Here is a 13,588-nt window from a genome sequence, read left to right as displayed (position 1 = left end):
AGGGAGGAGGATCTGCCGTCGTCCCCAGAGCCAGAGAGGGAGGAGGATCTGCCGTCGCTCCCAGAGCCAGAGAGGGAGGAGGATCTGCCGTCGCTCCCAGAGCCAGAGAGGGAGGAGGATCTGCCGTCGCTCCCAGAGCCAGAGAGGGAGGAGGATCTGCCGTCGCTCCCAGAGCCAGAGAGGGAGGAGGATCTGCCGTCGTCCCCAGAGCCAGAGAGGGAGGAGGATCTGCCGTCGTCCCCAGAACCAGAGAGGGAGGAGGATCTGCCGTCGTCCCCAGAGCCAGAGAGGGAGGAGGAGCTGCCGTCGCTCCCAGAGCCAGAGAGGGAGGAGCCGCCGTCGCTCCCAGAGCCAGAGAGGGAGGAGGATCTGCCGTCGTCCCCAGAGCCAGAGAGGGAGGATCTGCCGCCGCTCCCAGAGCCAGAGAGGGAGGAGGATCTGCCGTCGTCCCCAGAGCCCGAGAGGGAGGAGCCGCCGCTCCCAGAGCCCGAGAGGGAGGAGCCGCCGCTCCCAGAGCCCGAGAGGGAGGAACCGCCGCTCCCAGAGCCCGAGAGGGAGGAGCCGCCGCTCCCAGAGCCCAGAGAGGGAGGAGCCGCCGCTCCCAGAGCCCAGAGAGGGGCCGCCGCCTCCGCCACCAGAGGGACCCGGATCCGCCGTCCGCCACCAGAGCCCAAGAACACGCCTCCCCAGAGCCCGAGAGGGAGGAGGATCTGCCGTCGTCCCTACAGCCCGAGAGGGAGGAGCCGCCGCCGCTCTCAGAGCCCGAGAGGGAGGAGCCGCCGCTCCCAGAGCCCGAGAGGGAGGAGCCGCCGCTCCCAGAGCCCGAGAGGGAGGAGCCGCCGCTCCCAGAGCCCGAGAGGGAGGAGCCGCCGCTCTCAGAGCCAAGAGGGGAGGAGCTATGGCCCAAGAATGCCTGTCTTACACCTCCCAGGGATGCCTGCCTTGCACCACCCAGGGATGCCACGCCCGCTCCGCTCAGGGATGACACATTTGCATCGCCTGGGGTTGCCTGCTGCTTCAGATCGCCTGGGGTTGCCTGCTGCTCCGCATCTCTTGGGACTGCTGGTGTCTCCTTTTTGTTTTCTAGGGTTGCCGAGGGTCCGCTGCCGTCTCCGCCTCTGCCACCAGAGGGAACCGGGCCGCCGTCGCCGCCTCCGCCACTAGAGTGAGCTGGGCCACCGTCGCCATACTACCTTGGAGATCCAGGGCCCCCTCAACCAAAGAAGGCTTGGGGGCTCCGACATCAACCCCGCCCACCACCACCCACCATAACAGCCTACCCAAGGGACATAATTGGACTCTTGGGGGGTGGGGGGGAGGTGGGGGGAAGGGGGGAGTTTGGCCGATTGCGGCCTCCGTACTTTGTACGTGGGGGGAGGTGTGTGGCAGAGCAGGGCTCTGCCCTTGGAAACACTGGCAGGGATGGAGGTAAATTCTCCTCCCTGCCCAGGTTGATTGCCCCAGGTGGGAGCAATCAACTAATGTAATTAATCAATTATCATTTAGCCATCTGGCATAAAAGGAGGTCTCAGCCTCCCAGTAGGAGGAAGGAGCTGAGGAAGCAGGTTGGTGGTTTTTGGTGTGTGATTTTAGAATTTTGATAAATCCAGTGAAGGCATTGCCCAGCCTGGAAATCTGTTATTTTTGTTAGTTTTGCTTTTTGTCTTTCTTTTTGTGTTTAAATAGCTTTGTTTTGGGCCTTGTGCCCTTTTATTTTTGTGTATTTATAATAAAGTAATTATTTTTTTTGAGCTACAGACTGTCTCTGGGCCTCTATCCACTCACCAGCCTGCCACAAAGATCTTGATACAAATGGTGACCCTTCCACTGTAGAAAAGGAAATGGATGCTCCCCATAATCAGGTGACACTGCTCCCCATAATCAGGTGACACCTGGATCACTGCTTGTTGATGAAACACAGCAGGAGGAGGAAGCAGAAAAAAAATTATGAAGAAGAGCACAAGGAGCTTTTTGACATAACCCAAGAAGAGATAGGGCTCTGAGTGTGTGTGAGGAAGATGAAACATACTTCAGAGTGAAGTTCATGAGAAAAAAGAGAAACAGAGTTTCCACAGACCCACCTCTACAAGACATTGATGTAATTGAAATGAAGAGGATGAAAGCAAACTTCCTATGCCTGTGGAAAACAGAAGAGGTGCTGTCAAGCTCCAGGACGGCCTGTTTGATGGATTCAATGTTCAGTAAATCTTTAAAAGAAGACTCAAATATTTGTTTGCAGGCTAACATTACTCAGTTTATGATTGTTTTCTATAGCTTTTAGAGTAATGAAAGCAATAAAAAGTAGTACAGGGTTCTGCTCGAACAGCAAAATTTGGTTCAACACTGTCCAAGGTATACCCTGTTTATGGGTAATATGGTGTATTTTAGATAAATGCTGTATCCCTTCCTATTGATCTTGACACATTGTACTATCCATCGTAAATTGCTCAACTGAGCGAAGCAATAAAGCAATAACGACAATGATCACTCTCTAATACCTACATATCAGATTTTGTGTTTATTTCTGTAATACTTTTAATGATTCGGGGCTCTGGTGGAGGTGGTCCCCCAAAAGGGGGCAGCCGAACCCAAAAGGGGGGAGCCTGAACATTCTGCACCCAAAAGGAGTTAGGCCAAGCATCCAGAGCCCAAGAGGGGGTGGCCGAGCATCCGTAGACTTCGAGGGAAAGCTGCACCACTCTCCAGCGACTGAGGAAGAGATGCACCAGTTTTGCTGCCGGAATTTCTTTTGTCCGGGCCTAACCACAGCCCTGACCACCACCCCTATTCCACAGACCAGCGTCTGGGAGTTGGATACCTCGACCAAGGCTCCTAGACACCCGACCTTTGAGTCTGGACCTATGGTCACTGGGCATGACTGCCAGGTTACTGCACCACCAGGCACAGTGGGTCATCTGGTCTCTTGATTCACTCCCCTGGGTGGTGCAGACATTACTGCATGGTCACCTGCACCTGAGTGGTCACCTACCTGCACACCCAACGTCCCATCCATGACCAGTCTGCAAGGATCGCTAGTGTGTGGTTAGCCGAGGACACCCTGGCTGACCTAAGCCCGCCCCCCCAGGTGGTGGTCGACCAATTGTGCACCGCACCCTGGGAACTGCCGTCCATGGTCAGCAGTGGAATAGCCCCAACTTGAAACGGTGACCTTCAGGCTATACAGCGCATCCTGCACTCGGGAGCTACAGCTACCATATCCGAGTCTCAATAAACCCTTTGCCAACCTGTCATAGGCTTTTAAAACCGTTTTTATATTAATATATTTAACATAATATTTTATTATCCATTTTTTGTATCCAGTTTTCCCCCCTTCTTTAGAACAAACAATTTTACTGTTCATGTGACATTTTTGTTAAACAGTCATCAAGTATATTTCTACATTAGATTGATAGTACTTTAAAATAATTTATAACAAAGGTCTTTCTGAAAATGGGGATATTTCAGTGTCCCATTATTTATTCCCATTAGGGTGATCAAGCCCCTTTACATTACGATTAAATGTTTAAAGTTATGGATGAACTTTCTAAACCTGCAATTAGGATGCTTCACTCTGGCTGTACATAGCTTAAATATGATTAAATAAGATATACATTCAACACGGCAAACATCAGTTAACTTGTAACTGTTTAAGACTCCTGATTTCGTTTTGTTTTACAATGCTGTTGAAGTCATGCAGGCAGTAAAAAAACCCATTAGAGTTCAATACCTAGTTTTGTGACAGAAACAAATGATCAATGAAATTTAGATAACAGCACTGACATTGTTGACGGCTGAATTGGAACAATGATTTTTGACATTGCAAATGCAGTACATGTAATGGGATAACAAGAAACCATTCCATAACCATTTGCATCCTACTACCGTTTTGTAGCACTACTGTCTTACATAAATCAAATTTCTTGACTACATAACAATATTAATTCTTACATACTTCACTGGCATCCCATCTAGTGTTGTATTGACTGACCTATACTAACCTTCATACTAATTTTAACCATTGAAACCATACAGTATGTCATCTAACTTTAGCCTATTTGTTTCCCCCTCCCTTGGGTAACCAGGCTTTCGGCCACTATGCTATACTCCCTACTCTCATTTAAGTTAAATATCCTGGTTTAAGGGACAAGCTTTATTCAAATAAAACATTTTCTCTTTTCTATCAGGGAAATGTAGATTGTTTTTATATGACCCTACTGCATAAGGCACTCTAGATTTAGGCATACTCTACATATATTGTATTTTCAAGGGTTAATGACCAACAGAGAACACAAAATGTCAGACTTACCAGAAGAAATGTCAATTCGGCTTTTCTTTGTTTGTGTGACGTTAATGTGGGCGCTGACCTTGCCTTCATTCAAGTCGACTTCCAACATCCCAAGACCCTCACCGAAAGTACTGTAGACAAGCAGGCCACTGGGGTTCCATGTGCGGAACTGGAAGCTGACAGACATTTCATTCAGGTTGGCACGGCCTGGGAGCTGCAGGTAGCTGGTAGCGTTGAAGAAGACAGGCACCGCATGGGTCTCGACACAGGAGAAACTCAGGTTACCCTGAAACACAATTAAAATAAACTGCTATAGAGGAGTAGTTCAATAGACTTGATAGAAGATTTGGTAAGGGGGACTGTCTGCCTTCTGGACAGTACTCCCCCATTTACTTTGTTTCTAATGATCTCCTAAGGACATATTAAACTAATTGAATACATTAGTGCACATATACAACAAGTTACAAAATAATAATTACTGTTACATCTGTCATTTAGGTTAGTAAGTGTAATAATGAAATAAGACACTAAATGCAAGAAATATTTATATAACTGTAACTAGACCCGTGCCTGTTTTTGTGCGGATTGAAATTAAAACCACTCTTTTACCATGAAAACAACTCTTCTTAACTGCATTGCATGCTGAAAATAAATAGTCTCTTTAAAAATATGTGATGCAACATGAATGTACTTTTCCAGCTTTCAATGAAACGGAAACCTTTTGCATCAATCAGGTAAGAGAAATGCAATATTGAATTTCTCCATAACTTCAATTAAAGGAACTCCTTTCTAATACCTCAATGGAAAGAAGACATAGAACATGGTGGAGTTCTAAATATTTTTCCAATGAATATGAAAAACATCCACATAGCCATCTCCCTCAATCTCTTCTAATAATACACTGCATTGAATGATACACAGAAGTCTGTGCATATTTTCCTGATAAGAGGAAACAACAACCTTTCAAATAAAAAAAAAATAGAAACAGTACATAAAGAGTAACTAGAATGTCAGATCATCTTCGATTTCAAGATACTTTCTGCTTTTTTTAATATCCTACCTCTTCTAGAATCACCCCCTCCCAGCAGAAATGTGCACATAAACAAAAATCTACAGTATCCACATAGAAACAAAATATGTAGCTAGCGCTCTTGAGCATTGTAGTATTTTTCAATATAGCAAATGTACTTAGTTTACTGCATGCAGACGTGAACATCCCTGTGCTTATAAAACATCCTCAAAGCTTGCTGTTCCTTCCTATTGTGAATTGTGTACCTTTGCAGTTGTAAAAAAAATAATTGAAACGTTCACCAAACTTTTCACAATTTTTCAAAGCTATAACAATATGCAAAACAGTTCTGCAATTACTGGTAATAGAGTCTTCACTTTGTGTGATTTATTGAATCGAAATATCATTACCTCTGTAAGAATTATAACCTGCATTTCACTGTACGTAGCAAGCATGTCAAATTGTTAGAGGAATAGACACAATTTGTTTTCTTCTGATATCCAGATGCACCAGCACTTTGTCAAAGTTAACAGCTTGAGAAGATATCTGGCAGCACAGGTTGTCCTCAGATCAGAACCTTGATACTTGTTAGATGTTGTGTATCCCACAATGTGTTTTATAGGCTAGTAAGTGTAATAATGAAATAAAACATGAAATTCAAGTCTATGCCATACGATTATTTCTTTGTAGTGCAGTTTGCCATGCAGTCTATTATGGATTTTGCCGACCAGAGGAGTGCACTGCATGTCTTTTGGTACATTTTTTTATGAATTCATATTTAATTTGCAGTCATGTTTAAATGTCTTTTTTGTTTAAATGCAGTTCAGTATCTCTCCTTGTTAGGCTCCTCTGTCTGAGTGTGCTAAATAATACATTTTAGCACCCTGTTAATATTGAGCACAGAGTTATAGTGGGGTATCTTGGAATGCAGGGTCTGCCTCAATAAATTGCAGATTGACTAAATAGAGGGCAAATATCACCATTTATGGGCATTTGTGAAGAGGGTTCTATTCTTGGTTGCATGAGGGGGTGGGAGAATCTCAGAGATAACAAGATGCAAAGGAATATTTGTGAGGCTTGGCAAATAGCCACGTACCCAGATATAGTGAGGAGAAGTCATAAATGACATCATTAAAAGGGTGTGTTTTGGAATCTACAAAACTGAAATGAATGCATTGTCTGGTGCTCAGTTCTATCAATCTCACTGCAGCCCAGAGTGACGCGACTCTGTTCAATACAATTGTCCATTCTACGCTATACCAATAAACATATATATGTGACACCACTAATATTGTTTATCAGTTTCATTATTTCTACATGTTTAAATAGGAATATTACTACTACTCCTACTGCTACTGAGAGGCCACATTTTTCTGAGCTCCTCAAGCAGCAATTAAAAAAACATTAAAAATAGGTGATTGAACTTTTTATTTTTCAAAGGTAGTAGTGCACCTTTGTTTTGTTCACAACTTTGATTTAGGTGTTTTATTTCTTTTATAACAAAACACTGTTTTTGTCTTTCTCATTTTCTCTCTGCACTTAATTTTTTCTTCTTTTTATAACAATTCTTTTATTTGTATTTTAATTTTTAAAGGTATTTGGTTTTTGTTTTTATATATTTTACTTTTATACACAGTAAACACCTGCTGAGGCAGTTGAGGGCTCCACCGAGAATGCGGAACCTGTGTCAACGACTGCCGCTGATGAAAAAGAGGGAGGGGAAGAACCCAAATGGTTAGAAGGAGGTGGTGCCCTGCAGATTGATCCCCCCCTGAGAAGACTGAGGATGGGCCTGAGTTTGTTAAAGAGGGGCCTTCGGAGGGGACAGAACCATTTGGTTCAGCCGTACTTGCCAAACCCACATCCGCACCTTTTATATCGACGGTACGGATGGTCACCAAGAAGGTCCTTCCATCTGCCTCTCCTGCCGTGTCCCCTGGGGGTGGGAAAGGGGAGCGGTCAGTGAAATTAAAAACAAAGCGCAACTTGCTCACCCAACAACATCAGCGAGTTGTGCTTCTCCTTTGTGGGTAGGACAAGGAGACCTGGGGGAGAATCCATCTGTAGCGTGGACTCTGAAAGGCTGTCCTCTTCTCCCTTGGTAATTCCTGCTGTAAAGATCTTGGAGTTCTTGGAGCTTGATCCTAGATAAAGCTGGCGCCGTTCACGGACCACAACCTGGTGGCTGTGACAGTGGCCCTGGTGCCAGCTGGGCACACTGCTGCTTACTGACACTTTAACAGCACCTTGTTGGAAGACAAGCGCTTTGAGCAGTCTTTCCAGGACTTTGGGATGTCCTGGCGTGGCAGACGATCTCGCTTCTCCACATGGAGTCAGTGGTGGGACGTGGGGAAAGTGCAGATCAAAATCTTCTGTCAGGATTACATGAGGGGCGAGAGCAGGTGGAGTGACTCAAGGATCGAGTAGCTGGAAAGGGTGCTGCTCGATCTGGAGAGCCACCTGGCTCGCGAGGACCAACTTGAGCAGAGTGCGGTACCTGCAGCTCCAATAGTCCCAGTAGGCGTTTGTGTGCTCGCGAGTCAAGTTCTTTTGGGAGATGGATCGTGGTACACACTTCTTCTACACGTTGGAGAAAAAGAAGGGAGACCGCAAGAGCATTACCTGCCTTCTGGCAAATGACAGCTCTTTTCTGACAGATCCGGAGAGCGTGAACTAGAGGGCCAGGGCTTTCTACTCTGCCCTCTTCCCTCCGAATCACGTAAACTCCAACACATGCAGGGTTCTGTGGGACGGGCTTCCCATATTCGGCAGGGGTGTCAGAGACGAGTTCGAGGTCCAACTGACCCTGGCCAAATTCTCTGACACTCTCCGTCTAGTGCCTTACAACAAATCGACGGGCACTGATGGGCTGACCGTGGAGTACTACAAAAAGTTTAGGGACTTGCTGAGGCCTTCCTTTGCACAGGTCCTGGTGGAAGCCTACGAGACCAGAGAGATGCACCTTTCTATGAGAAGGGCGGTGATAACTTTGCTGTCCAGTTCAAGTTCCTATCCCTTGATCGGGTGGATCACAAGTACCTGTTTAGAACCCTGCAAGCATTTGGATTCGGGCCGCGGTTCGTCGGCTTCTTATGAATGCTGTACGCCTCTATGGAGTGCCTTTTGAAGGTTAATTGGACCATGACTGCATGCCTCACTGTCAAGAGAGGAGTACGTCAAGGATACCCTTGGTCCGGTCAACTGTACGCAATGTGCGTCAAGCCCTTCCTCTGCCTCCTTCACAAGAGGCTCAAGGGGACAGTGCTCAGCGGACCGGACACAAGGGTAGTCCTGGGTGGCATCCGATCTGGTTGATCTGGAGAGGATGCGGAGCTTGGGTGGCCTTCGATCCGGTTGATCTGGAGAGAATGCGGAGCTGCAGTGTTTACTCTGCCGTGTCCTCTGCCAGGATCAAATAGAACAAATTCTCCAGGTTACTGGTAGGTCCCTGGCAGGTGGACTCCTTTCCTGTTGTGCTCCAGCAATTCCAGTGCAGTGCGGACAGCTTCAAATACCTGGGAGTCAACGTGAGCCCTGCAGAGACCTCAGTCGCAGCCAACTGGGTGGATTTGGAGGACAAGGATGCTGCAAAACCTAGGTCATGGTAGGGTCTGCTGAAACTGCTTTCTTTCAGGGGCAGAGCTCTGGTCATCTGGTCTCTGGCATAAACTCACTATCCTGAGCCTGCCCTCTGAGTTTGTGGCTAGGGTCCAGAGGAAGCTGACAGACTTCTTCTGGGCCGGAAAGCACTGGGTATCTAGTCGGGGTTCTGTGCCTCCCTCTGGCCGAGGGAGGGCAAGGGTTGGTGTGCATCAAGAGCCAGGTACACACCTTCCACCTACAGACCCTGCAGAGATACCTGTACACAGACCCGGCCCCACAGTGGTGGATCGATCTCCGGGGAATCCGTTTCCCCGAGTTGCCGGTCTTTTACCAGGACCGGAGAGCAATCTTCCACCCCTAACCCCGGCTCTCCGGTCCTGGTGCTCGAACCCAAGGCGCGGGACTCCCCTTGGCATCCCCTCGAGAACAACCTGAGCATGATCTCGCAGTTCTCCACACCCTCCACTTCCTCGGCCTAGCCTCGTGCCGAGACACCACTTCGCAGGAGCCCCTCCAACCACCGGAGGCTGTCAGTCCCCAGTGGGAGGCCCTGCACTCCCCGCTGGTCCCTAGGGGAGCTGGGGACTTGGGATGGAGGGTGCTGCACAGAGCCCTCACGTCAGGAGAGATCCGGCGTCTGTGGGGCCACGTTCAGGGCTCTTGTCCGATCAACGGTTAAGTTGCAGCACGCCCATGCGGAGTCTGCTGGCGACATGGCCACCTTTGTCGACCAGTGGGATCTAGAGGGCGTGCTCTGTACCACCTCACCTTTGGTTCTGAATATTTAATTTACAGTTCTTTTTTCTGGTTTTCGTTAAATTAGTTAAAAGCCCATCCCTTTTATTATCCTCAAATTGAGGATGATAATTAGAATTCTTTTCCTCTGGGACTCTAGTTTGGACAGTCCCATTAATGGGCTTTAAATAGGACTACTACTACTACTACTACTACTACTAATAATAATAATAATAATAATAATAATAATAATAATAATAATAATAATAATGGTCAATTACAGTCTAATAATGTCAGATTTCCAGGAACATAATATTATACAGTTAATTTGATATGAAATACTGGACATTGAATCATTTTTTGCCTTTTTTATATTACTTTAGTGATTCAATTCTCTGTCGTGTGTTCTTTATTTATCTGAAATATTATGCTTCGGTCAGTATGTAAAACTGTACAAGCAGTGACCAAATGGAAAATGCTATTTTAAAATTAGATCAGGGAATTGTTAGGGTTCTTGTAAAGTAAGTGACAGGTACAGAGTTGGTTTGCATATGGATATAGATCTGTAAACAAACTTACATTACTGGATCCTTTTAGCATGAATGGTCAAATAAATAAATAAATAAATAAATAAATAAATAAATAAAAAAAAGAATAAACTTATTTTGGAACTAGCATCACTATTTTTTTCATAAATTTATTTTTCATCCTGAAATATTACATTCCTATTATAGGCTTCCTCACAATTTCTTATGATTTTTTTTAATATATGCCTTTACCCCTAGGCAGTATAAGGGGTCGGTAGAGCTCTGCAGTAAGCTCTGTGGGGTTGTATAGCCAATGATTTCAATCACCATGGTGATTACAGATTCTAAGAAAGGTATTTTCATTCACCTATACCTCCAAACAGATCATAACCCTGCTCTAATGTATTCATGTATGATTTACATGTTCAGGCTAACAACCCAAAGAAGAGAACATCCTCCCAGACAGAACTCTGGCTTACCCAAATTCAAATGTCTACAGGCAATGATATTCCTTTGATCTTCATTCAGAATTTTTTTTTTTTTTAACACAGGATACAAAGTTCTTACCACGCTTGTAGTGTCTAGTTTCTTCCTCCTTGCAAGGTCAGTGATGTTATTCCCATTGTAGTTGATGCTCTCCATGCAACCTTTGAAATTTTTCCTGCTGCTGGAACTTGGTTTCCCAGAAAAAGGCATTCCTCCAAAGCTGATCTGTAAAAGAACACAAGAAGCAGTTCAATAATGATTATGTGTTTTCAAATGCTTAACATCTTACTGAAAGAGAGATGCCCCTGCTTAGCTTTGAAGTCCAGTTTCACTTACAGTATGACATTCACCTCTAACAGTAAACCACGGTTCTACCTGGAAAGGGACTTAGTGCAGCAAAAAGTGTAGAGCACAGGGGACTCCTATTGGTCAGCCTGCTTTGAGTAACCCTTTAAAGACTTGTTGCTGGCTTTCATGAGTTAAACATTCATTAACAGGATCCAGCTGATACACACATTCATTAACAACCAAGCTGACGACGTCACCAATGCTAAGTAGTTTTACAAGATATATATAATAAATGATATATATATATATATATATATATATATATATATATATATATATATATATATATATATATGTAACAATATATATATAAATTGTGTTTTTACTATATATCTGTTATGGATGATAATAATATAGTAGTCATATTATTATAGTGAAAATACGTTTGTAATATTCGTTCACTGTTATGCTTAAGCAAACATTGCAATAGAACAAGTTTTCATTTTTACAACTGAATGCAGGAGAGGTAGTGTTCTATTGGCAGTGAAAAGGTAATGAAGGTTGGTCCAAATAAGTAAAAAGTTGAAAATATCTAAAATGATTTATGGAACAATTTGAATAAAAAGCACATTTGCACAGGATAATCGTAATTGCAGTTTATTTTAAAGCTGGTAACAATGAACAGTTGTGCAGTGAGCTGTTTATGAAGCATAAAAACAACCACCATTTTTATTCCACCAGTCCTTTTATAGTTCATGTAATAGTTTCCTCATTTGAGACAGACTGCCCATTTGTTTTGCAATGTCAGCTACACAGTAATATGAATAACAGTTTTGGTATGAGGCTTCCTCCAAATAAATCCTGTAAATAATTATCTGTTAGATCTATTCTTTGAAAAACTTTATAAATCTGACATGCTAGTGGGTTTAACGACGACTAAGAGCCATAAGTCAGTGCTGCAATGTTCATCAGACAGAACAAATTACTAGGCATTGTATTCAACAATAGGAGCTGCATTGTGAGTGGATGTGTGATAATACATCAGACTGGTGTCTACATCTATACACGGTCAGGACTCCCAGAGCCAAGAAAGCTAAATACATTTCTTTGGAGATCCACTAATTAATATCAGTTAAAACAACCTATGTTAGAAACACACAATTCCCATCAAGGATTTTGAAACAGCACAGGTCTCAAACAGACAACTACAGATTGCTGGAAAAGACAAAGCATGAACCTCAAAAACCTAAGGGACAAACCAACTCATTAATAATGTAAATGAGAGGCAAAATCATTAGTATTGTATTGAGCCCAAAGCCTTAGACTTGATAAACAAGCCTTTCCCTTAGTCTATTATTACATGACCAAGATAAGTGGTTGGCAAGCACTCATCCATTAGAAGGGAAACAGCAGAGTATCTGCAAAAACATATGTAAAGTAATTATTTTTAAAAACCTTAAATGTGCAGTTCAGTGGTGGTATTTTTATTTCCAGATACCATTTTTTTTTTTTTTTTTACACGGCAATGACTGTCTCTATGTCACTTGCAAGCTAACAAAATGGTACCCCTCTGAAAACAGGGTGGTCTTTAATCAAATTCTTTGAGGATCTGTGATGGAGAGAGAAAGAATCCGAGCTGCAAGTCTGCCTCCCAACCAGGAAGGATGTTTGGTAAGGTTTGTGTTGTGTCGTCTCTGAGATGGCCGAACTCTGTGTTGCGGCGAAACCGAAAGTTGGACATCTTGGGGAGAATACTTGGCTGCTAAACAGGTCCATTCTGATCAGCTGGGGGCTTTCTTTCTCCCTGATACCATTGTTAGTAGCACTGGTGACTTTATTATTTTGACCGACTGCTTATTAAAATAATAAAGCACTGTTGGTTTTTGTCTGAACTTCACCAAGCACATCCTAACAGAGTACCAAGGGGTTCAAGGGCTTGGCCTCTGTGAATCCCACAGCCACAAGGCAAAGGAAGTGAGAAGCTGGTGTGGTCAAACCAAGCCTCTGCTAATTGAATATACATGAACCCAAAGGGAAAACAAAAACCTGAACCATTCTAATAAGAAAGAGATTGGACTATTATTTTTTTTTTATGATTTAGTAATAGGATACATGTTTTATTAGGGTCAAAATCAGAGAAAGGTTTAGATCCCATTTTTTTTTACCTCATAGTCCAAGTCTAGGTGGTCGAAATCCCCATTAGTGCGGAAATGCTGCACATGTCTGTCTAACGTCAGATTGATGTTCCGCCCGTATCGTTCAATAGTTACAGAGTGCCAGTGATGGTCATCCAGGAGACTTCCTGTCATCACAGATGTGTGTCCAAATATCGAGTCATACTGATTACTCCCTGTAGAATTAAGTGTTTAATAACATTTAAACAAGTATATCATTAACATATATATCGCTGGCGCGTGTTCTCAGAATTACCATGCAGTAGCTGATCACCATGACCTACTGTACAACCACAGCATGTAAACATGAAAGTGTGCCATTAAAAATTACAGACATGTTCCTCCAAATAGGCACAGATTCTAATAATTTCAGTAACTTGGGCTAATGAATGCCCTTACAAAGTTTCATGGAAATTGGATAAGCAGTCCTCTAGATGTATGTAATAATGTAAATCAGTCTGGCTCCTCCACAGTAACCCAG

At 44.0% G+C, this 13,588-nt stretch overlaps 1 protein-coding gene across 1 annotated transcript in view; it reads right to left on the bottom strand.

Moving 5' to 3' along the window:
• The window catches only part of cntnap2a (contactin associated protein 2a), a 471,866-nt gene that overhangs the window by 222,202 nt on the left and 236,076 nt on the right, over positions 1 to 13,588 (bottom strand). Inside the window, exons 6-8 of the mRNA XM_041244554.1 lie at positions 13,099 to 13,283; positions 10,727 to 10,870; positions 4,307 to 4,571 (exon numbers count right to left, since the gene is read on the bottom strand). Of these exons, the coding sequence (XP_041100488.1) occupies positions 4,307 to 4,571; positions 10,727 to 10,870; positions 13,099 to 13,283 (594 nt within the window). The remainder of the gene's footprint in view (positions 1 to 4,306; positions 4,572 to 10,726; positions 10,871 to 13,098; positions 13,284 to 13,588) is intronic.

The sequence above is a fragment of the Polyodon spathula genome, chromosome 3, assembly GCF_017654505.1.
Source record: "Polyodon spathula isolate WHYD16114869_AA chromosome 3, ASM1765450v1, whole genome shotgun sequence".
NCBI lineage: Eukaryota > Metazoa > Chordata > Actinopteri > Acipenseriformes > Polyodontidae > Polyodon > Polyodon spathula.
The sequence above is the reverse complement of the archived record's forward strand: the minus strand, read 5'-3'. Positions and strand labels throughout refer to the sequence as shown.